Source organism: Sceloporus occidentalis, unplaced genomic scaffold (assembly GCF_023333645.1).
Source record: "Sceloporus occidentalis isolate IW3139 unplaced genomic scaffold, rSceOcc1.0.p SCAF_5, whole genome shotgun sequence".
Lineage (NCBI taxonomy): Eukaryota > Metazoa > Chordata > Lepidosauria > Squamata > Phrynosomatidae > Sceloporus > Sceloporus occidentalis.
Window position 1 is genome coordinate 125,291,927 of NW_028316985.1, and position 22,927 is coordinate 125,314,853.

At 38.7% G+C, this 22,927-nt stretch overlaps 1 protein-coding gene across 2 annotated transcripts in view; it reads left to right on the plus strand.

The window, feature by feature from the left end:
- Positions 1-21,731, plus strand: part of PDLIM3 (PDZ and LIM domain 3) — a 36,194-nt gene extending 14,463 nt beyond the window's left edge. The window contains exons 2-8 of one of the 2 annotated variants that reach the window (XM_089525355.1): positions 2,542-2,693; positions 3,992-4,076; positions 10,327-10,388; positions 14,445-14,708; positions 18,611-18,741; positions 19,922-20,033; positions 21,228-21,731. In XM_089525355.1, the coding sequence (XP_089381481.1) occupies positions 2,542-2,693; positions 3,992-4,076; positions 10,327-10,388; positions 14,445-14,708; positions 18,611-18,741; positions 19,922-20,033; positions 21,228-21,417 (996 nt within the window). In that variant the 3' untranslated portion in view covers positions 21,418-21,731. Of the gene's footprint in view, positions 1-2,541; positions 2,694-3,991; positions 4,077-9,489; positions 9,678-10,326; positions 10,389-14,444; positions 14,709-18,610; positions 18,742-19,921; positions 20,034-21,227 lie in introns of both variants that reach the window. The other variant, XM_089525356.1, reaches the window with a different exon arrangement.
- Positions 21,732-22,927: the final 1,196 nt, after the last annotated feature.

The window sequence follows — 22,927 nt, forward strand, 5'->3', positions numbered from 1 at the left end:
GATGCCATACTAATAACAGAAAACAGACTTTGAACAGATATTGAAGAAAGTTAAGGAGGAAAATGCAAAAAGCAAGATTATGGTTGAACATTATGAAAATACAAATAAAGACCACCCATGGTTTACATAACTTTAAAGCAGGTGCTGAAGATGTTAAAATATTTAAACATTTTCTATAATTTTGTTCAATCATGAATCAAAATGGAAGTCGTAGTCAAGAAATCAGAAAAAGACTAGGAGCCTTATCACATGACAAAGGGGCATCAAGAGAGAAGCAACTTTCTGCTTGCCTCTCCGCATGCCATTGAAGCACTTCTATTTTTTCCTTGAGGGAGATGATTGTAAAAGTGTGTATTTTGTCACATTGGAAAAATCTGTTTTGATAAAAGGAATTCTTTTACAACCATCTCCCTCTGGAAGGAGAATGGAAGTTCCACAACAATGTGCAGCGAGGCAAGAAGAAAGCTGCTTCTCTCTTGCTACCTTTTGGCTTTCTTTTGTAATGCAATAAGGCTCTAAGTCTTGGAAGGGCAGCTATAAAAGAACTAGATGAGATCCTTAAGTGTAAAGATATATCACTGAATAACAAGATCAGGATTGTGATATTTCCAGTTTCTATGTGTGATTGTGAGAGGTGAAGGAAGCTGATATGAAGGGAATCATTTGAAATGTGTTGCTGGAGGAGAGTATGGATACCATGGACTGTGAAAAATGAGTAGATCTTAAAGCAAATTAAGGCAGGTTACAGACCGCCCATTTGGGGCGGGCTGTATCCGCCCCTTTCCCCGGTGTATCGGGGCCTCAGCTGCCAGAACGGCAGCCGCTGAGGCCCCGATCCGCCGCTTTTCAGGCTGCTGGGAAGCAGCAAAAGGCTCCTTCCCCGCAGCCTGGAAAGGGGTGTCCTTGGGGCTTCAAGCCCCAAGGACACCCCGCGGCGGTGGGGAGGAGGAGAAAGGGGCCGCTTGGCCCCTTTCTCCCTTGCTTCGCTGGGTGCAGCCGTCTGAAGGCTGCGCCCAGCAACGCAAAGCGGTGCCGCAAACCAGGAAGGAGCTCCGAAACGGAGCTCCTTCCTGGTCCGCGCAAAGGGCGCACTAAGCGCCCTGGTGTGGACCGACGATGTCACATCCGCGCCGCCCCGTATAGAGGCGGCGCGGTCGTGACGTCGTCATGGCAGCCCCCATGTGGAAGGGGAGCCACCATTTTGTATGGACTCAGTCCGTACTAGGGTTAGGGGGGTGCGGAAGCACCGCACCTTCCTAACCGTAGTACGGACTGACTCTGTACTTTAATGGCGGTCTGTAACCCGCCTAAGTCTGCACGCTAGTGTTTTGAGCATTGGAGTATAATTCTGGCAATCTCCCTCAAGGATAAAAAAACCCATTGGGTGATCTTCAGCAAGTCACACTCTCTCAGTCTCAGAAGATGGCAATGGCAAACCCCCTCTAAACAAACCTTGCCCAAAAAAAAGTGATAAATTTGTCTTAGGGTCACCATAAGTCAGAAATTACTCAGAGGCACACAACAACAGCTTCCTAGAAGTCAAATAAGTAAACTGGGACTATAATACTTTACACAAATTGTGAGAAGACAGGATTCATTAGAAAATATCATAATGTTTGGTAAAGTAGGAGGCAGTCAGAAAAGAGGGAGGCCACATTACAGGTGCAGGTTATCAGGGCTGTTGGTAATAGGAGGGGTCTCATTCATAGGGTCTCTGTATAAATTGAAATCAACTTGATGGCAATTAACAACAGCAACAAAATGTTACAGTTTGGTTTGCATTTACTTTTAAGCTGTGATTCCTCAATACTGTACATAAGCTTCTACTGAACAATAGTATGCAGCTTCACGATCATGGAGGATGCCGGATATTATGCTAGCACTGCAGGTGATTATGGTGCTGTGCAAGAATTTAGGATGCTAGTGTAAAGCATGGCAGCTAGCAGGAACATCACTGCTGGGCTAATGGTTTTATAATCTTTTTGTAGGATCATTGTTGGAGGGAGCTCATATAGTGGGTAGCATAATCCCCTCTCTCTGCCCACAACCACCCCCTTACTGCAGATGCTGAAGAGTTAAGATAGTGCAGACTTCACTTTAATGAAAGTTTCCAATCCACTTACAGTACATACTGGTTGTACAGTAAATTGATCCCCTCCCTCCCCTGAATTCAGTGAGGAGCTTTTCTTTCTGTACATTACAGGAAAATATTTAACTTCAGTTAGATTGTTTTGTTTTGTTTTTAAGATGGAAGAAAGTCATGCTAAATGAAGTAGTCAGAGGTTGTGTTAATTTAAAACATAAGTAGTTTGCTTCTTAATTCCTAGCTCAAAGCTACATAGGTGGAAGTTCTTCAATATTAGTGGAATTTACTTTCTCATAACATTGAAACATTATATTTGTTTAGTAAAGAAGACCAGTTTACACAGCACAGGCAATGTTATTAATATGAATCCTGAAGTGAGGATTGATAGGTCAACAAATAGTTTAGGAGGGTTATTTATTTATTTATTTATTTATTTATTTATTTATTTATTTCAGATTACTCCGGGAAGCAAAGCTTCACAAGCAAATCTATGTCCCGGTGACATCATTATAGCTATTGATGGCTATAGCACAGAGAACATGACTCACAATGATGCACAGGAGAGAATTAAAGCAGCCTCACATCAGCTGTGTTTGAAGATTGAAAGGTATGATTTCACAATATCTGAAATGAAGTAATGGATTATGTGTTTCCCATAAATATTTAAGACTCACTATTGTCTTTCAGTTATGTTCATTGTCATGCAAATAATATAGCAGGATGGGGGGGTGGCTGTTCCATTCACATTCCCTATCCCTACAATACATATTTCTTGACTCTGGAGATATAAGAACATGAAGTACACATATATGATAAGTGCAAGGCACACTGGTAGAAAAGAAGTCTCCAGCCCAAAGGTTGATAGTTCAAGTTTCACTGTACTATTATTCAGGAAAACATAAACCAGTGCATTTTATTGGTTTTGGTTTTGTCTTAACACATTTTAAATACAATTGTAGTTTGTGGTTAATCATAGCTCAAGTCACATCTTAAGGAAATGCCACCAGTTTGCCTTCATCTTAACAATAATGCAAGACGCAGGGCAGGGCAAGTCTACACTTACCATAAAATTTGGGTGGGCCCCAAGTTTTCCAGATTTGCAATGACCCTGTCTGTCTCATCCCAACCATCACAAGCCCCTAACTGCTGCCAGTGTGAGTCCAATGGTCACAAATCTACTCATCTGAATTTTCCAAGAAAATCAGGAAAAAATGAGATTTTTTTCCTGTGCATTAAAGTCTTCACTCAGGTACCTAAAAGCCTTGCACCTTCTGTGAATTGGTCAGAATGTCACATGTCTGGATCGCTGCCAATTCAAAGTTAGGGTCTTTTTTTAACCATGTAGACAACCCCAGAATCATGTACTTTTGTCTTCATGCTAGCCCTACCTGCTTGAGCTATTTTATTCCATATATTCTTATTCAGCACAGATTATTTCACCTTCTGTTTTTACCTATAGCTAAATATAGATACATAAATAAATATAAAATAATAAATGAGTCTTACATTACCATATTACATTACCATATCATTATTTCATAGTTCTTTCTGTATTTATTTTGCTATGAGTCAGCATATAAACTAGACACAAACCAAAGGGCTTCCTCCTCCTTTTTCTTTTCTTTTCTAGCAGTATAATTTGGCTTGTTTGATGCTATCTATTTTTTATGTAAAATTAAATATGCAGTTTAATAGCACAGTCCTGTATGTGTGCAGTCAGGTGTAAGATCCACTGAATTCAATGGGGGTTATGCCCAGATGAATAGAATTTCATTTTAAATCTTTGAAGTCTTTGATTTAAAATGTCTTGTGCTGTGCTAAAAAAAAGGAAGGAAAATATTTTGGATTTTAGGATTGCACACATAAAAAAACCAACTGAACGCATTCTTCATTCTTCATCTGCAGAGGAGAGACAAAATTGTGGTCTCCACAAGTATCAGAAGATGGGAAGCCGCATCCATTCAAAATAAACCTGGAAGCTGAACCACAGGTAGCAAGTGCTCTAAATCAGTAGCTTACTCGCTGTATGTCTTACCTACTTGTCAGTTTCTGGTACTGACTGTTTAAGGTAACAATAAAATATCTGTGACAATGAACAAGAAGGCACAATTCCCATACCTTTTGGATGAAGGGCTATTAGAAACTGACATATTCTTAGCTGATTTATTTATTTATTTAAGTCTGGATGGCAGTTAACAGCAACAATAATGGATATACAGGAATTGTACAGTTTCCTATAGGAAAAGGTTCTTATATAATACTATAGTTTACAAGTCTGATGTATTTGAGCAAGGCCAGGATCTTATTTGACAAACCACTAACAGAACAAAACATTTTGCAAGTGCTTTGACAATCTGCATACTTGTGAACTTGCTTGGATAATCAGAGTAGTGATGAGAGGAGGCAGCAGCTGGCTCTGAGCCATTTATTTCATGAATGCCTAGTGTGACAGATCCCCTCTCCAAACTGTCCTCACTGTTCCAACACTTGGGCTCCCATTTCTCACCTTGCCCTTTTACCTCTAAAATCCCAGCCTAGATCTGGTGCTCAGTCCCTAGGGTGGCTACTAGCCTGGACAAAGAGGTGTATTTACTGATGTGTTCGGTGTGGTAGCGCATGACCTAATTGCTTGCTAAATCAGAAATAGAATATATCCAGACGGAGAGGTTGAACAACAAAATGGTTTCTCATATAACATGCAAGTTAAACAACTAGCATTACATTGGCTAAACAAATCAAGGATTTTCTCAGAACTCTTTCCATACACTCATCCTTTGTCAAACTAAAGGTCTTGTCTGGTCCCCATCAAAACCTTCTCTTTCTACATGTCTTCTCGAGATTTAACCCATTCCTATATGCCTCTGTCCCTATTTCTATTTCTAACTGGCCCTATTGGTTAACAGATGAGCTTCCAGTTTTATATTATTTCCCCCATAGACCACCACCCCCCCAGGCATTTCAAAGTCTGAGACTGACTGACTTTAGTCAGGCTAATAACTTTTCACCTCTTCACACCTAGTTTCAAGAGTCCTTTGAGCCAGTTACTGTGGGAAGAATGCCTTGTGAAATCACCTGTGCACAGGCATTTTGTCCAAATCACTTCTCCCATATAGTACATTGCTTCTGAGAAGCACCAGCACCAGGTAGTCATGAAATAGTTGGGTTGGAGCCCTCTTCCTCTACCTCTTCTTCCATCACTATGGCTGCTCCTACCTCTCATGTAACCACATTAGCAGATCTACATGATTTTGACCCAAGGATAAAACTAAGTAATACCATTCAGCAATGATCTATCAATAGTTGTTTTTGTTGCTATTGTGTGCCTTCAAGTTGTTTTCGACTTATGGTGACCCTAAAACGAACCTATCATGGGGTTTTCTTGACAGGATTTGATCAGAGGAGGCTTGCCATTGCCTTCCCCTGAGGCTGAGAGCATGTGACTTGCCCAAGGTCACCCAGGGGTTTTATGGCTGAGCCGGGAACCGAACCCTGGTCTCCAGTGTTGTAGTCCAACACTCAAACCACTACACCATGCTGGCTCTTCATATTCAATAATTTGTGCATGTAATTTAGCTGTACATGAAATACTTCTCATGAAAAGAAATCTAGCATGCTGCTTTGGTTATAACAATCTCTGTTTCATTGTCACAATTCTTACAGACAGAATGTCCTTATATTATTCTTTTCCATGCTTTTTTAAATTTACATTTAATTCCAATTACTCCACATCTCTTATCCTATTTTGTTCAAAACTAAGGAAACATATCACAAACTTTTTAAAATTACCCAATGTGTAATTTTTAGTACTACTAATACTGTACTACTATTATTGTTTAGCCTCATTGTAGCTAGTCCCTGAAAAATATCACTTTTGCCTCAGATTAATTAACTGAAAATCCCTTACACTGATTCATCTCAGTCACTGTGATGATGTATCTGCATCTATTTTCGTAGCACATTAACAACTTTCAGATGGATGACAACACCTAATTTGGGAAAATTTAACTGCATCCACCAAATTATCATTTTCTAAAAGGACAAAAAAATGAGTCATAGAGCAAATCAAACCTGAGCTCTACTTGGAAGCCAAGATGACTAAACTGAAACTGTCATATTGGCCCGTTACAGACGGGCATGAAAGTACGCGTGGAGCGCGTACTAGGGTTAGAAAGGGGTGATGCTTCCGCACCCCCCTAACCCTAGTGCGCGCTCCACACGCACAAAATGGCAGCAGCCGTTCTGCACGGCCGCTGCCATGAGGACGTCACGACCGCGCCGCCTCTATACGACGTGATGTCCTCGCTCCGCGCCAGGGCGCATAATGCGCCCTTTCCGCAGAGCAGGAAGGAGCTCCGTTTCGGAGCTCCTTCCTGGTTTGGTCCGCTGGGCGCAGCTTTCACACGGCTGCGCCCAGCGGACCAAAGGAGAGCCGCCGCGGGGTGTCCTTGGGGCTTGAAGCCACAGGGACACCCTTTTCAGGCTGCGGGGAAGGGGCCTTTTGCCGTTTCCCCACAGCCCGAAAAGCGGCGGATCGGGGCCTCAGCGGCTGCCACTCTGGACACTGAGGCCCCGATACAGCGGGGAAAGGGGCGGGTACAGCCCGACCCAAAGAGGTGGTCTGTAACCCGCCATTTTGACCATATCATGAGAATATATGACTCACTAGAAAAGACAATAAAGCTTGGCAAGGTGGAAGGCAGTACTAAAAAAGGAAGATTGCATTACAGGTGGATAGACTCAGTCAAGGAAGCTACAGCTCTGAGTCTGCAAGACCTGAGCGGGGCTGTTGATGATAGGGTTACTTAGAGATCTCTCCTTCATAGGGTCACTATAAATTGAACTTGACTTGACGGCAGTTAACAATAACAAAGTAAAACTAAGAAGACTGTCACATGGACAAATAACATGACTGCTTCCAAATGGGATGCATGCAGGTTGCGAGATGCAGGTGGGTATTAGTGCTCATAATTAGCTGTCGATTCTGCAGCAATTGCATCCCAACTGCATCCCAAGTCCCCAGTGCGCTTCAGAGGCCGCTTTTTGTAGCTGGGAGCTTTCTGTCTTTGGAAAGTGGCTTCTGAACCATACCTGGGACCCAGGATGCATCCAGGTTGCAATCGCCCAGTGGAATCAGCAACAAATTACAAGCGATAATACCCGCCTGCATCCCGCAACCCAGCTGCAGCCCATTGGGGAGCAGTCAAATTATTTGTGCATGCGATAATCTTCTAAAAATCACATGATAGGATTTTTAGGGTTTTTTTTTAAAATGGGTTACTTGCCTTTAAAATGTTGAATTCATTTTGTATGTTATCTTGAATGAGATCTGTTCAGAACATGCTTTTTAATGCTAAAATATAGCATTGGGGGGAAGGTAGCAACCTTTCTGTGATCCTGCCCCTAACAGGTTCCTTAATAATATGCTATTTCACATCAATCTTGGCTCTTAGTGAATTGTCAGCCTAATTTCACAGTTTTATTGCATATAATAAACACAAGAGCTGGACTGTGTTTTTAATGTAATTTAATTTAAGATGCTGCTGTTTGCTTTGCCATTTTCATTTTGTGCATTGGGTAATGTTTTGTTTTGTTTTAAAAATGAGTGCAGCAACATGTTGTTTCTGCAATTCATTTATCTGTCAAAATCTTGCTAATTGTGCTCTTTTCAAAGTTCATTATATTTATTATGGTTTTCAATGTTCATATGAGCCCCCCTATGTACAATTTATGAATGCAGGTAGTAGGCTGAGGTCTGAATTGCTCTCCCCAAGTGATACAAAAGACACCTTCAAGCATAAAAGCTAACATATCAGAGGGAAGATTGGGATATCTTCTTCACCCCTTCAGCATGCTAGATTTCCATTTACATACAAAAACTTCTTTTGGAGGAGCATTAAAATTTGTAACCTCCCACCTGCATTTTGAACTACAATATGGCTATGAAGATTAATACCACAAGGCTATATCTGAATGTTTAGATCAGCCCTCTGAAACACAGAAAGCTAGGAGCAGGAACTGACTGAAGATTGTGTATTTTGTAGCCTTCTTACAATAATCAAACGGCACAAACTGTGGGTCAAGAATGGGGAACCTGTGGTCCCTGAATATTGTTGGACTCCAGCTCTCTTAATCCCCGACATTACCTGTGCTAGGTGGGCTGATGGAAGGTCACAGGCTCCCCATTCCTGCTATATAGTAGCCCAAACCCTCCAGAATGTAATCCTGACTGTGCATATCATATTTGTCTATTGACTGGTCTATATGTCAAGACTCTGTACAAAGATAGCTTGCCCAAATTCAGCCACAAGAAGACCTCAGTACTCAGAAGTTGTGAAAAGTAAGCAAATATGCATAATTATTTTCATTTCGTATAATTCTGGTGTTACTAGGGAAGGAGGAATAAGTTGTGCTGAGCATTTTCTCATCCCTATCCCTCCCCACACAATATGGAGTTGGAGACTTTAACCTAGCATAATTTCTCAATCATTTTTAAAAAAAAATAAAGGAAAGAAGAAAAAAATACAAGTACCAAACGATGAATCCAATATGCCATTTTATGCTTTTGCTGTATGTGCTTCTGCTTACAAAACATACATACTAAAAAGGGAATGAGCAAGATATTTTATTCCAAGAGTTTGCCTCACAATTTAAGAGCCAGTTAAAGTTACTATCATAGTTTAAGTTGGTTGTAGATCAGAAAACGGAATAGGGTTGTTGTTTTTTTTGTTTATATTTTCCTTGCCTTCTTTTTTTATTATTTAACACAGCACTTACAGCACTTACATTGCAAGGATGTAGTGATAAAATGCCACTGGGTTACTTATGTGCTGAGTGTTTTGCAGTTTGTTTGTTTTTTAGCTTTTCCTTTTGCAAACTGCTTTAAAAATATTTATCTAGCAAGCATCTTACGCATTCATGACTCTCTTGCTTTAGGACTAAACAATTTATGCATGCGCTGTGTTCTGTAGAGATGTATCAGAATACTGATGGACAGACAGAGTACAGTTTATATTTACAGGGACTATGATGCTTTTTCATTTCATGATCTTCTTTTTTTTTACAATTTAATAGAGACTATCATTACTTTAAAATACATCTTTTCTCTGAAATAGGCCATATGTAAAGTATAATATCTAGATACAGACAAACTCTCATGGTTCCTTCTAAAATAATTAAAGATATTAATGCCTAGAAGTCTGTCGTTATTTCTACAAGAATTAACAATGACATTAATGGCAACATTTCCTGTGGCAAATCATAGGATGCTTGCTTAGTGGTTTACTAAATCAAAGCCTTTGTCAGTTCGTTGCAAAATGCATTTTATTAATAATTAGAGGCAATGCTTGTTATTGGCTTAAATGTGCATTGTAGCTTTGTGTATTTTGTCTGCCTGTTATGCACAGGAATTCAAGCCTATTGGTACAGCTCACAACAGGAGAGCCCAGCCTTTTGTTGCGGCTGCAAATCTGGATGACAAAAGGCAGGTGGTGAGTTCTGCCTATAACTCTCCAATTGGGCTGTATTCATCTGGCAATATACATGATGCTCTCCATGGACAGCTGCGGGGCCTAATACCAAACGCCTCTGAAAAGTAAGTACCATGTTGTAAGATTTATTTGCTGTTTTTGTTCTTGCAACAGATGTACAATTTCTGTTTCATATTCTTTTAGTCCAGCTCTTGCCGTTTTCCACCTTTTCTGATGTCCAAAACCTAGAGATGCTCTGCAGCATATTTACTTTAAAACAAATATCCATGAAAGCAAAACCAATTATTACAAATAGTTCTCTGCTAGAGGGTTGACTACAGTGAATCGCATTTTTGTGTATTATGGAGGACAACCCACTGAAAACTACATGCTGAATTTTAAAAATCTATGTGTGTGCAAACTCACAGAAGTGATCCCGATTGGAATTGACTTGCATCTGACTAAACATAGAATCATGGGGCAAATTCTGTTGATTTCAAGGGGACCTATTTGATACTAAGTTTACACAAATGTAAGTCCTACTATGTTTTTACTCCCTGCTCTGTGCAGTTATCTTTGCAGCTGTGAAGGTGCTGATCTTTGGCTTGATTCTATTTATTCTCTCTTTTCCACAGTAACAACATATGTATTACTCCTGCTACTCTATCAATTACAACTCACTAACTTGTGATGTGTGTTAGCTAATCTCTAGGAAAAACTATACAGTGACAGGCTAAAAAGTTGTTTTTGTAATCCTTTCCCCTTTTTTTCCAGGATATGGGCTACTTTGAACACAAGCACAATATTCGGCCCAAACCTTTTGTAGTCTCAAGCAGGTTATAAAATCTCTTCGTAACTAGATGCATGGTTTTGCAATGGCTACTCCAAACAGTAACATGCAATGGCTACTCCAAACTCAACTTCAAACAGTAACATGGCTACTTTAGTATGTTGTAAAGCCTTCTAATGACTACATTGTGTGCTTCACCACATATGTAAACCTAAAATCAAAATGTCATACCCAAATCACAGAGAGTGACCTGGTTTTTATATCATGGGACATACCTAGTAGTGCCAGTATTGATCAGGATCACAGCAGTCTGCCCAGTATGACCCCCATATCCACAGCACCGAAATTTCACTTACCTGCATCTGAAAGAATGCGCTCTTTCTAGGCATCTGGAGATCCTCCAGTGCAATTCTATGGTCAACTTCCACTGGACATAGAGGGTTCACTATCATCCGTGATTTTCACTATCTGCACTAAGTCTGGGAACATATCTCAGACTTACAGTACAAGAGTCATGCTTGTTTTTATTGCTGTTTTATTGTTGTATTTGTTTGTTGTGGAATTGTACATTTATGTACTTTGTAACCCGCCTTGATCTACCAAGGAAAGGCGGGCTATAAATAAAGATATTATTATTATTATTATTATTATTATTATTATTATTATCCAAAACCAGTTAATTTCAATAAATAGATCATTTATACATACTGGTGAATAGAGTTCAAACTTGAAAACTAACATATTTTATGAGGTTGAAGGACTGTTGTTTTTTTAAAAAGAAAAACCTGGAATAATAATAATAATAATAATAATAATAATAATAATAATAATAATAAATTTTATTTTTATACCGCTTTTCCAGAAGATCAAAGTGGTGTACACAAAATATGCATGCATATTTATATATCACATATTATATACCACACATGCCTCTCTTGGCTCAGAACCAGAAGAAGGCCCCACACAAGCAGAAGGCCCCACACAAGCAGAAGGCCCTTCACAGTGACATATAGCTGGCAGGAAAACCTTGAAAAATTATGTTGGGAGAGTTACAACTCCTGGAAATGCCCATTAATGGAAAACTGTAATTTGCAAAAATACCATTTTCAGGGTCTCGTGGGTGAGATTCATTGAGTCTCATAATAGATCTAAAATAGTAGAAGAAAAAAAGAAAACAGCTGCAGGTCTGTTTAGGAAGATGTGGCTCAAGCATGAGGCAGAATGGGAAAATCAGAGCAGGCAGCAGATGCTGAGGAACAACAGTAATAGCTTCCTACCCAGCTAGTTATCTGCTTAGTTTCTGTATTTTGAGGACAGAGCTATGTGTGTCACCCAGCCTATCCTGCATACCTTAAAAGAGTCTGCTGACCTCAGCTTTTAGGATTGTTAAAACAAGTAGCCCTCCCAATCTAGTCCACTTCTTCCCTATCTCAGGCAGCAAAACATCTTGGATTTGCCACATTATCTCATATCAGCTTAATTTGTGGCTAACAAGAACAAGAGGAGAAAACACATTAGTATTCTGATGGAATGTAAGAAACAGAAAAGATATGGTCTGATGGAGATATTTTTGTTCATGTCACATTCTTTGATAACTTGTAAGATTCTATATCACATGTGACCTGGGGATTTAAAAAGGTGTAACACCAGAAATTAAGAGAAAGTTTGCCAAATCAGGTGCCAACTGAGTACCTGCACTCTCATTTTTTTCCTCTCTTTTGGTCATATTACACAATTGTCTTTGGGTGTAGCCGCACTGGAGATTTAAACAGTTTGGAACCACTTTAACTGCTATAACTCTGTTTGTATCTGGTGAAGTATTCAGACTGTGCTGTCAGAAGGCTCTGGTGCCTCACCAAACAACAAATCCAAGGATTCTGTACGATAGAGCCATGGTAGTTAAAGTGGAATCCAACTGCTTTAATTCTAGAATGTGGCTATACCCTTTGAAAAAGAGCTCTTATAAGAAAAAAGGGACTATTTCAGTGAGGATGGCTTTGCCATTAACCTAGCAACATTGTACCTAAGAAATATAATATTTGCTACTGGTGGACATCAGAAATTATTTTGGTAACTACCCATCCTCACCTGCAAGTCTCTCTGGCACCATTGTGGAGTGTTTTATTGCTTATACCAACACATGTATGTGGCTTTTTCATTCTGTTCTTCAGCTTTTGGAGTTAACACTCTCCTTACTGATCAGTCTTGCTTACAGCTTCTGAAGATTATTTTATTTCTTAGTAACAGCATGTGGCTGTATGGCTGTCCCCTTGTATGGATATTTGGCTGAGTGTCCTGGCAACTGTAAAACTGGCTGCATAGTTGTGTTGGCGCATGTGAGATGCTTCTGGAATTCTTTGACTTGCCTTTGATGGTAAGGAATGTGCATTTCTTAAAGGGTATGACAACATGGTCCTACATAAATTCCACATGATATCCTTGAGGGAAGATAACTTCGTGTTTTGAGGATGACATTTCATACAAAGGCAGGAAAAGCTGACATTGCATTATGGTCTTACAGTATTTATGTTATAATGCAGTAGTAAATACCTGAACTCTCATCCTTAGAGCAGCTTCACACATTATAAATCTATGGTGGCAAACCTATCATGTAGATGGAATGTGGAGAAATTGCGTTTTTGGGGGGTGACAACTCCCACGACTCCAAAAGGCATGCTAACTGGGGATTCTGGGAGTGGTAATCCCAAAAGTAACTTCTCAAATTCTGTCATATAGGTTTATTGGCATGGTGGGACACTAAGTTTCCAGTGACTAGGTCAAAAGCAGCCGATTGTCTTCTAGCTAAAAGAGGCTTTATAGTTTCCCCACAGATGTCTACAGTATGAGTAACTTGTAACATATTACATCACCTCTAATAGATGACTCTCTTTTTGAAAGTAATACACCTTGTGAAATTGAGGGTAAAACCATATATCTTGTAAGAGACAGACTACTACATTCTGCAGCTACTTTTTAATTGTAAAATACTTATTAAATTTTAAGGCAGGTGGTAGCGCCTCTGACTTTCGTCAGGGCAGCATTACCAGGGAAGGTTTTGATCCTCTCCTGATGCAGTAATTATTTAAAATTTAAATCACTCCTACCAATGTTATTTACAGGGCAGGGGCAAAATTCACAGAATGCTACACCTGTATTCTCATACTTACAGCTTCATAGGACAAATGACAGCTACAAAAGATAGCACAAATCAGCTAACTGGTGCAAAGGGATGAATGAAACACTCCTTGTCTTTAAGGAACAGCAATAAAAGCAATGATTTTGAAAATAAAGCTTTTTTAATATAAAATTTACCATATATGATGTTCTGGCTTACTGAAGAGCTTGTGAGCAAGTGAAAGGGCAGATTTTTCTATCAAGATAAGATTATACCACACAGCAGCTCTGAACCAAGAAAAATAATGGTGTCAACCATCAATATTACATTCCTAGTCAATATAATTTTTGTTTTGGACCATTGAGAGCTTGTGATTAAAAATGTAAAAGCATGCTTCCCTTGTCAATCTGAAATAAATGCAAGAAAATGTTTATTAGGCATGTTTGAATAGTTTGAGGATCATCATAAAAATAGTAAGCATGCTTATCTTTTACCTATGCACTTGTGCTTAGGATGACTTGTATCTACCATTAAACCAGTGCATGGTGAGAAAACAGATTGCTGGTGTTGCTAAAGTGTTATGGAAGCATCAAAAACATACATTGGCACTATGGTCTCTATTATCTAAGACAGAAGTATGTAAATATTAAAAAATTGTGTTGTTTTGAACATGGGAGTGGCAAGAGAACTTCTGAATTTCCATCTAATGCTGGTTTATGTCATGAATTTGGTCAAATCAATATCTTAACATAATCATGTGTCAGATTTTGACACAGTGGGAATGTGGGCATGATAATTTCATTAAATTTAGACATATATGCAGAATGACATAAAGAAAGACTATAAAAGTTGGATCCCATTTTAATTTTCTTGCATTTTGTTCATTAGCTTGATTCTCTTTTCTTGCACTTGCAACTCCTGTTCTTCATTTCTAATTTTCTCTCTGGTTTGCATCACATATTTCTCCTGTACTGGTTTTTGGCACAGTGTATGCAGTACTCCTTCTGGTATTGACGGCGGCAGCGGACGTAGCACACCCTCTTCAGTTAGCACTGTTAGCACTATTTGTCCAACTGAGTTGAAAGCTGCAGCTAAGATGGCCCCCAACATTCCCTTAGAAATGGAACTTCCTGGTGTCAAGATTGTACATGCTCAATTTAACACACCTATGCAATTGTATTCAGATGACAATATTATGGAAACACTGCAAGGGCAGGTTTCTACAGCACTGGGGGAAGTAACCCCAATAAGGTAACTGAAGCCACTATGTGTGCTTAGCCTATTTCCTAATGCATGAATAATGCTGCCATTTCTGGTTCTTTGCTTCATTAGTCATTAAGGCTTTTAAATCTATCTAAATAGTATCAGTTTTTAAATATGTATTTCTGAATATGTAGCCAGTGCTCCTTTTGTCATTCGTTTCAGTGGGGTATGATTTGTAGCCCTTTGTATGAATGCTTAATGGAAGACATGATATGGGTGTATTTTTTTCACCAGTTTTCTCTCTGTCAACAAATGAAAGAACTGTGTCAACAATCCTGTATAAATCCCAGTGTGTTTAATAAAGTATTATTCCCAGTGAGTGAGTCTAGGATTACAATCTTATGCTCCACTTCTGTGCACACTTACTCAACCGTAAGTCTCACTGGAAATGTAGTACTGCACATCTAATTGGTTGTTCTAATTTATTACTGATCATCACATAAAACCTAGTGTCACTCTCTTCCTGGAGGAGTTTTAAGTTCCAAAAAACATTTGGGTGATTTTTAAAAATATTACAGTATTAAAGATAGTAATAAATATATTGCATCTGTTAATAAAATGGTGTTCAGAAGTGAGGGATATATTTTATAGCATCCTAGCATACATGCAGGCCATTTTAAATAAAATTAGGGCCTTTGGATAATCCTTGTTCCTATATTATTGTCTAATAATTTTTGGTGGATGTTACTTTAATCAGGGCATTTCTGGTATAAAAAAATATGCTTTGTACTGTTTTTATCAGATCTATTTTGTGCTCACCTTTTAAATAAGTCATTAGCCATACCCTGAAAGGTCTACACATAATATATCTTATCCTGTCTCAAAAATAAATTAACAATAGGGCAAAAACTTTAAAACTACATGCAGTTATCTTTAAACTGTGGCAGATAAGGTTTTTCTCATCAGTAACATGAGCAAAAAAATGCAGGAGCAGCCATATTGACCATTAAATGAAATCCAAAATACTCATTGGTCTTGCCATTACTGGGCCAACCAGAAGGCACAAAAAACACATTATGCTGGCATTCAATAGTTGCTAGCTTCTTTGTCTGATAAAGATAAAGATTAAAAATCATACAGGAGGGGAAAAACCTGATGCTGTTGGGAGTTACAAAAGCCTGCAAGTCTGCCTCTCGTGGTGTTGAATGTTACAACAAGAGTATGTTCATGTAGACTGAAAGCTCAATTCCACCTCCTTTCGTAAAAAGAGTGATTATTAGAGCAACAGGGACAGAGGCTTTAAAAGACCATAAAATTTGATCTGGATTTTGGATTCACCAGGAAAAAAATGATATTTATGTTCTCACTGAATGAGACCATACTAGTAACAAAAACGTAGACAAACCTTTATTATGCTTGTCTGCTGGAAAATTAACATCTTAAATCAGAAAAAAAAATTGTGCTCTGAGAAACCTGCTTAATTGTGGATGTGATTCTCTGGGATACTTAATAAGACTTTATCACTCAGGAATCCTGGCATGAATGCCCATTTATCATATTACAAGTATTGGCAAACATGCTTTTGGGAACCATTCCAGTAAAAAAAAAAAAAGGACTGAGGTGTCTCTTGGTGGAGTTAATTTTCACTAGGCATAAGCTTAGAATTGCTATCTTACTACCCTGGAGTATTTTGTGTCTAGTAACTAAGACCACCCCAACTCTTTTATGAGACATTGCCATGGCCTTCGTGATGACTATTTATTATCTTAAACTCAATCTAAAGTGATTAACTCTGGTTTCTTATAGAAAGCAGTTAAAAGATTTGCCCTGTATTTATACATAAAATATATTTTAAAACTGGGCTTGGAAAAGTTACTCTTTGGGAATCATCCCCAAAAGTTAATTTTCCAAGCTCTCTTCAAAAGCTGTTTTATCCATGGCTTATCATTAAAGAGATGTTGTGCTCTGGCTGAAGCCACCTTGGTTTGGGAGATAGCAATTGGTGACAGAGACTTCTTTGTTGGCGCTCTGCCTCTAATATACTCTCCTTAGTAATGTCTCCTTGATTGTCTTATCCTGTACCTACTTACCTGGAGTAATGGATCCCAAACTTTGATCCTCCAGTTTTGGACTTCAACTCCCAAAAGCCCTAATCAGCTTGGCCAACAGTCATGAATTCTGGGAGCTGAAGTCCAAAATATTTGGAGGACCAAAGTTTGGGAAACACTGATCTAGAACTCAACCCATTCTAGAACCCACACGAAAATGGATATTTGCAAATATTCAAGACCCATTGGCTGGAATGGCTGCGCACTACTAGGCGCAGCTCCGCATACCCACCATGGGTGTATATGCTATTTTAACCCTCCCTGCTTGCCAGTCTGTGAAAGACTGAGACCGCTGACTCGAAGTCTACAAAAATGAAGGGACAACTGTATTTATCTTTGGCTCAATGAATTTAGGATATGCTGCTGCTATTAATTTTGACTGTTGGAATGCTAATTTGTATTTATTTGTTTCATGCTCACTTTCTTAAAATGGACTTTTCCTACATTTTGTTTTGTGAGCTGCTTTGAACAAAATCTGAAGAAAGACAGAATAATAATGGAATGATCTTTGGGCTTGTATGGACCAGTTTTCCAAGTTGTCAGTAGAATGCTGTATAGTCAAAGCAGCACAGGAAATGCCCTGGGGAAAAGGTTATTCCTCACCACAACTCATACAACAAAGTGATAATAGGAGGTCAGATGACTAAAGTTCACGGTCAACACTCCAAATTTCAGACTCTGTAGAACTTGCTCTGTAAACATTGAAAGCAGAATATAGTGTGACTGTGTCACCCCAGCTCTCTTTGAGATTTTGGCAGTCTCAGGACCCCAACAGACAGGCAAAAGAGATGAGTTTTCGTGATCAGGAAGCAGTTTATTATCCAAAGCCAGATATACATGTGCACAAGGGTGCCTCAAAAGAGAGGAGCCCTTCTTTCTTGCAAACAGTTAATTTGTGGTTACAATAATGAATGCATAATTTGGATTTATAATTGGTTACAAGCTGCAATTTCAACTCCTCCTATATTGATTACATATTACACTTCTACTTGATATGCGCAAACTTATTTGGCACTTCCAAATCCATTCCTTGTCCAACTGTCTGGGTCAACTTGACATCTTCTTGATGTCTCCATCTTATCTTCAAAACATCCTTGCTTTATTCTTGGTCCAACACATCAATTTCTACAACTGTCACCCATCAAATGCTTCCCTTTCTGTTTGTTTGGCTTCAGCCAATCTCCTTATCAAGCTGACCCTATATTCCATCCCAAAACTCAGACATCTCCTATCTTTCTACTTTGAATCTAGCAAGCACAGCAAATTATCTCTTGTTCAGGCCTTGCCTTTGAAGCTTCTGGCAGTTATCTAGTTCTAAAAATTCAAGGTTGCTGTGTTAGCTATTTCGAACAGAGCTGTTAGAGAAAGAGTCACAAAGATCAGTTTGTGAGGCCATAGAAAATGGCTTCTTTAGGCTCCATTTTAAGTATTCCCTCTCACAACTACCATATGTCTGTCTGCCCACTAAAGTTCTGCCTGTTCAAGCAAGGTTTGAACTTCTGATCCTTAGTCAACAACTCCCTCCTCTAATAGAACACAGTTTTGTTCACACTAAGGAAAAATTCAAAAGTACTTTATGATGTGGTATTGTTGTGGGGGTGTTCTGTCATTTCAGTGCCCCCATTCAAAGAAGTTGAAAATTTCACTGAGCAAAGCCAATACCCTGGGCACAACTTAAGGAGGTTTCTGGGGCCTGTCTTGTAAGGGGAGAAAAGGCTATGCTATATAACGGTCAACCGAGTAATTGTATTCTCTGCATTAATAACTGACATTCTGCTGTTCCCTCCTTTCATTCTGTATTGATCAGTCATCTTTCTTTCATATCCTTTATTGACTTGGCAGTGACCCAGTCCCACCAGCGGTGCCCCAGTCTGACGTTTACAGAATGCTCCATGACAATCAGCAAGGACCTAGTCAGCCACGCCAGTCTGGTTCCTTTAAAGTGCTCCAAGACATGGTCTCTGAAGAGTCTGGTTAGTTGCTGTTTTTCATTCATTTCATATAGGTTGTAAGCATACTTGTTTCCAGAACAGCACCTCCCTGAAACTAAATACAGTCAGCCCTTCTTATACACGGATTTTTTATACACAGATTCAAGCATACACGGTTTGAAAATGTTCCAAAAAAGTATAAATTTACCTTGATGTTCCATTTTTTATTAGGGACACCATTTTGCTATGTCATTATACTTAATGGGACTTGAGCATACACGGATTTTGTTATACACGGGGGATCTTGGAACCAAACCCCAGCGTATAACAAGGATCCACTGTATGTTTAGGTTTGGTGAGGATGGGAGAGCACCAGGGAACTACATGCCTGCCACCTTGAGATCTATAATAGCAGAAACATGATTTATTTATAAATAAGTATTATTCCATAAGTAAATACGCAAATAGAACCCATAGCTGACATACATAACATTTAACTGACATCAGTAACAAAATCAGTCAAGAGAGTATGTACGGAGGTCATTGATAATGTATTTTTGATGGTACAATAAATAGGAGCTTAGTTAAGAAAACATAATAAAATAATAATATTATTTTACTGAACATCTGAATTAATTGTGCAATGATGTGTCATTTTCTCTTTTAGGAAAAAATGTTCCTAAAAGAGAGAGGCTAAAGATGTGAAACCAACATCTGTTAGTAAATGGCAATTGGTATTTTGTTTTTAAATATATATTTTAAAATGTCTTGCACAATGATACTGTATTCAAGTTAAATAAGAGTTTTATTATTAGGACATGACAAAATAAACTTTTGGTCTGCCTCCCAAAACAATACGATCACAGAGCAATATATTTAAATAAATAAATAAATAAATAATCTATAAATAGTTTTTTGCCTTCAAAATCTGACTATAAAAAAATTGATGATTTAATAGTGAGAAGGTTAATTCAAGAAATTCTAACACTGTGAAAAGGAAAATGCTCATGAATAAAGGCCATGCTTCCGCATCATCACATGTAGCTACAACAGACATAGCTATAAGACTCCTATAACATACGACATCATACGTCCAGCTTAAGATCTCATAAATATTGATCAAGATGCCGCCAATTTCTAAACTTTTACTTCTTAAAATATATTTGTAAAATAATTGGTCTTGGACTTATTAACACGAGTGGCATTTCTTCTTTTCTTTCAGATGGAAGGCCCGTTGGTACAAGGAGTGTGAAGGCACCAGTAACAAAGGTGGCTGCTGGTGGAGGAAGTGTACCTAAAGTGCCTTTGTGTGACAAGTGTGGAAATGGAATTGTGTAAGATATTTTATTTACTTTTAATAGATTCAGAGAGTAAATATGCAAAATAGCTCACATAAAAAATAGGTGGGATTCATCTTTCATTGTTAATCAAAATGTTTTTTTTTATGTAAAGCTCCTTACCCTGCTTTGTGAAGGGCTTACATACAGTCAATAAAACACGACTGCCCCTTCCCACATGTTTACAGTAAAAGGCGAAAAAATAAAACAGAGGAGGGGGTAGGTAAAGAGTAAACTCAGGCACTGATTCTTAAAAGAGTGCTTACAAAGTAAGCAGTTCAAAGTTATAAATTACTGTTTGGGCTATTTTGGTTTAATTTTAATATTTCATCCAGTTTTTCAGTCAGACAACCTTTATTAGGCATACAACCATTTATAAAAAGGCTTAGAAGCAGATGCTTTGGGAAAGCACTATAAATAATATCGGCATACTCTGTAAAATGTATTGGTTTTACTTTCTTAGTTTGGCTCTCACTAAAGATATGTTGTTTAATAACTTTTTAAGGGGGGAGGGAAATACATTGTTTTTATGCTGTATGTTATTTTAATGTTGTAAACCGCCTGGATTGGTTCACCACAGGGCGGTATATAAATAAAAATTTATTATATATTATTATATTATTATATTATAAAGTTCAGCCATAGTGGGGTGCCTCCCCAAAAGATCTCTAATCAGAATGGGTGTGATATGTCATAGGATCAGGTGAGAAAGGTTAAAGTTCACATAGTGAACTTAAATCTTAGGCCCGGTACAGATGGGTGGAAAGTGCCATCCTCGGACCAAAATAAGGGTTTAGGAGTGCACAGCAACTGCACACTCCCAAACCCTAGTCTGTAAGGACGGTGCCATCATGGCGGCCTCCCATCCACAAGGGGGCCACCAAGAGGGCGCAAGCGTGGCACAGCATCCAGACCTTGTTGTGCTGTGCTTGCATCATCGGCACATGCCCGTGCGCCAATGACACAGTCATGGTGCCCAGCATGCACAATAAAAAGAGCCTGCTTTTAGCAGGTTCTTTTTGGTTCTGAGAGACACTGCGCATTTTGGCTGCTGTGCTGTCCCTCGGGTGCAAAAATGGGCAGCTCCAGCCCAACATTTTGGGGCGGTCTGTTGAGCCCCATAGTTATCACTTCTTTATTAAAATGTAGCTTGTTTGATTTTTAAGAATATCTGTTCTCTTTTATATGCAGTGGTCCAGTTGTTAAAGCACGAGATAAGCACAGGCATCCAGAATGTTTCGTGTGCTCCGACTGTAGCCTCAACCTGAAGCAGAAAGGCTACTTCTTTGTGGAGGGGCAGTTATACTGTGAAACTCATGCAAGGGCTCGCATGAGGCCCCCAGAGGGATATGAAGCTGTCACTGTTTATCCCAAGGCTTAACTGTTTGGAGATGGAAATATCTGCATGCACACATAAAGTGATGTCAGCTTACACCAGCAACGCAACTGCCTGGATCCAGCATACTTGCTCTTTAAAATTGGGGAGGGGGGATGGAGAAGTTGGGGAAGGATGATATTTCTGATAGCTCATGCTGGTATGTGTATATATATATATATATGTGTGTGTGTGTGTGTGTGGAACAGTTTCGAAGGTTTTGCTACCATGCCTACCAATGTAATATGACAGAAGATAATGTTAAGATGATATACTGTACTATATTAAACAGCCGCTGAATACTTAGATGTTTACTTAAAGCAGATTTTCATATTCATTTTTGGACAGGGATCCTATAAAAAAGGACCCAGTGCATAGCTGCACTGTGGATCTAATCTCTGAAGACAAATCCCTTAAACTCAGGGCCCACACATTATATTAAAGATTGTTCACTGTTCTGGTGATTGTGAACCCTTTATGAGTTTCTTATTTAATACTGGCACCTATTTCCCAGATAGCTGACATGTGAGTGTTAGCCCATCTCTTCTCTCTTGCCTGGTAGGTTGTTTTACCACATCACCATTGCATTTGCCTCTTCCTCCTCCAGTTGCAAAGCAAAGCTCAGTGCTGCTCCCTTCCACATTGGGATATGAACATAGGAAGAGAAGGAAGCAGAAGTATCAGCTGGGTCTGTCAGCATTCAGCTGAATGGTACACTAGAAAAAAAAGTTAGAATAAAAAAAGCTTATAAGGCAATGAGCAATCTTTCTATTGCATGCATCTTCAGCTTTCAACCGTCAAGCCACTGTATTTTTAAATTCACTTTTATATCCAGCAACTACAAAATTATCCTCTTTTCCAGCTTCCCTCACCCAATTGCCCTCCCTCTAGATGAGTTTGAGTACATCTCACACCATTCCCAGCCATCTTGAACTGGGGAAAAGTTGCTTTGTGCCTTTCAACAGGCTTGAATTTTCCACATCTTTACATCTCAAGCCACACATGAGAACATATTGTTTAAGATTGGAATTTTTCCCAGATGAAAAGTGCAATAGGTTTATTGTCTCTATACTCATTACCATTACACTTTTTAAAGTAAACTAATTCATAAAAATGCCAGATTCAGAGAACAATGCAATTATTTCTAAATTGTATGGATGAGAGGTGGAATTGCATTCTTGGATAGCAGACATCTGTTTGGCTGGACAAATAGGTCACCCTGACCTATTGAGCTCTCTCTCTCTCTCTCTCTCTCTCTATATATATATATATATATATGCACAACATTCTAAACAAACATTTGCGTTTACTTTGTAGTAATCACCAAGAACCAAAGAAATAAAATTTAATTGGAAATTTGCCAACAAAAGTGATTTTTTTTAAATAAACAAAACAAAAATGATTGACTTGTATGGAATTTTAGCATTAACATTTTCCAGTATTATTAATAAAGTCTTCCATAGCACACAAGAGCTAATACACTTAAATTACTTGATTAATTCTTTACTGAAACGCT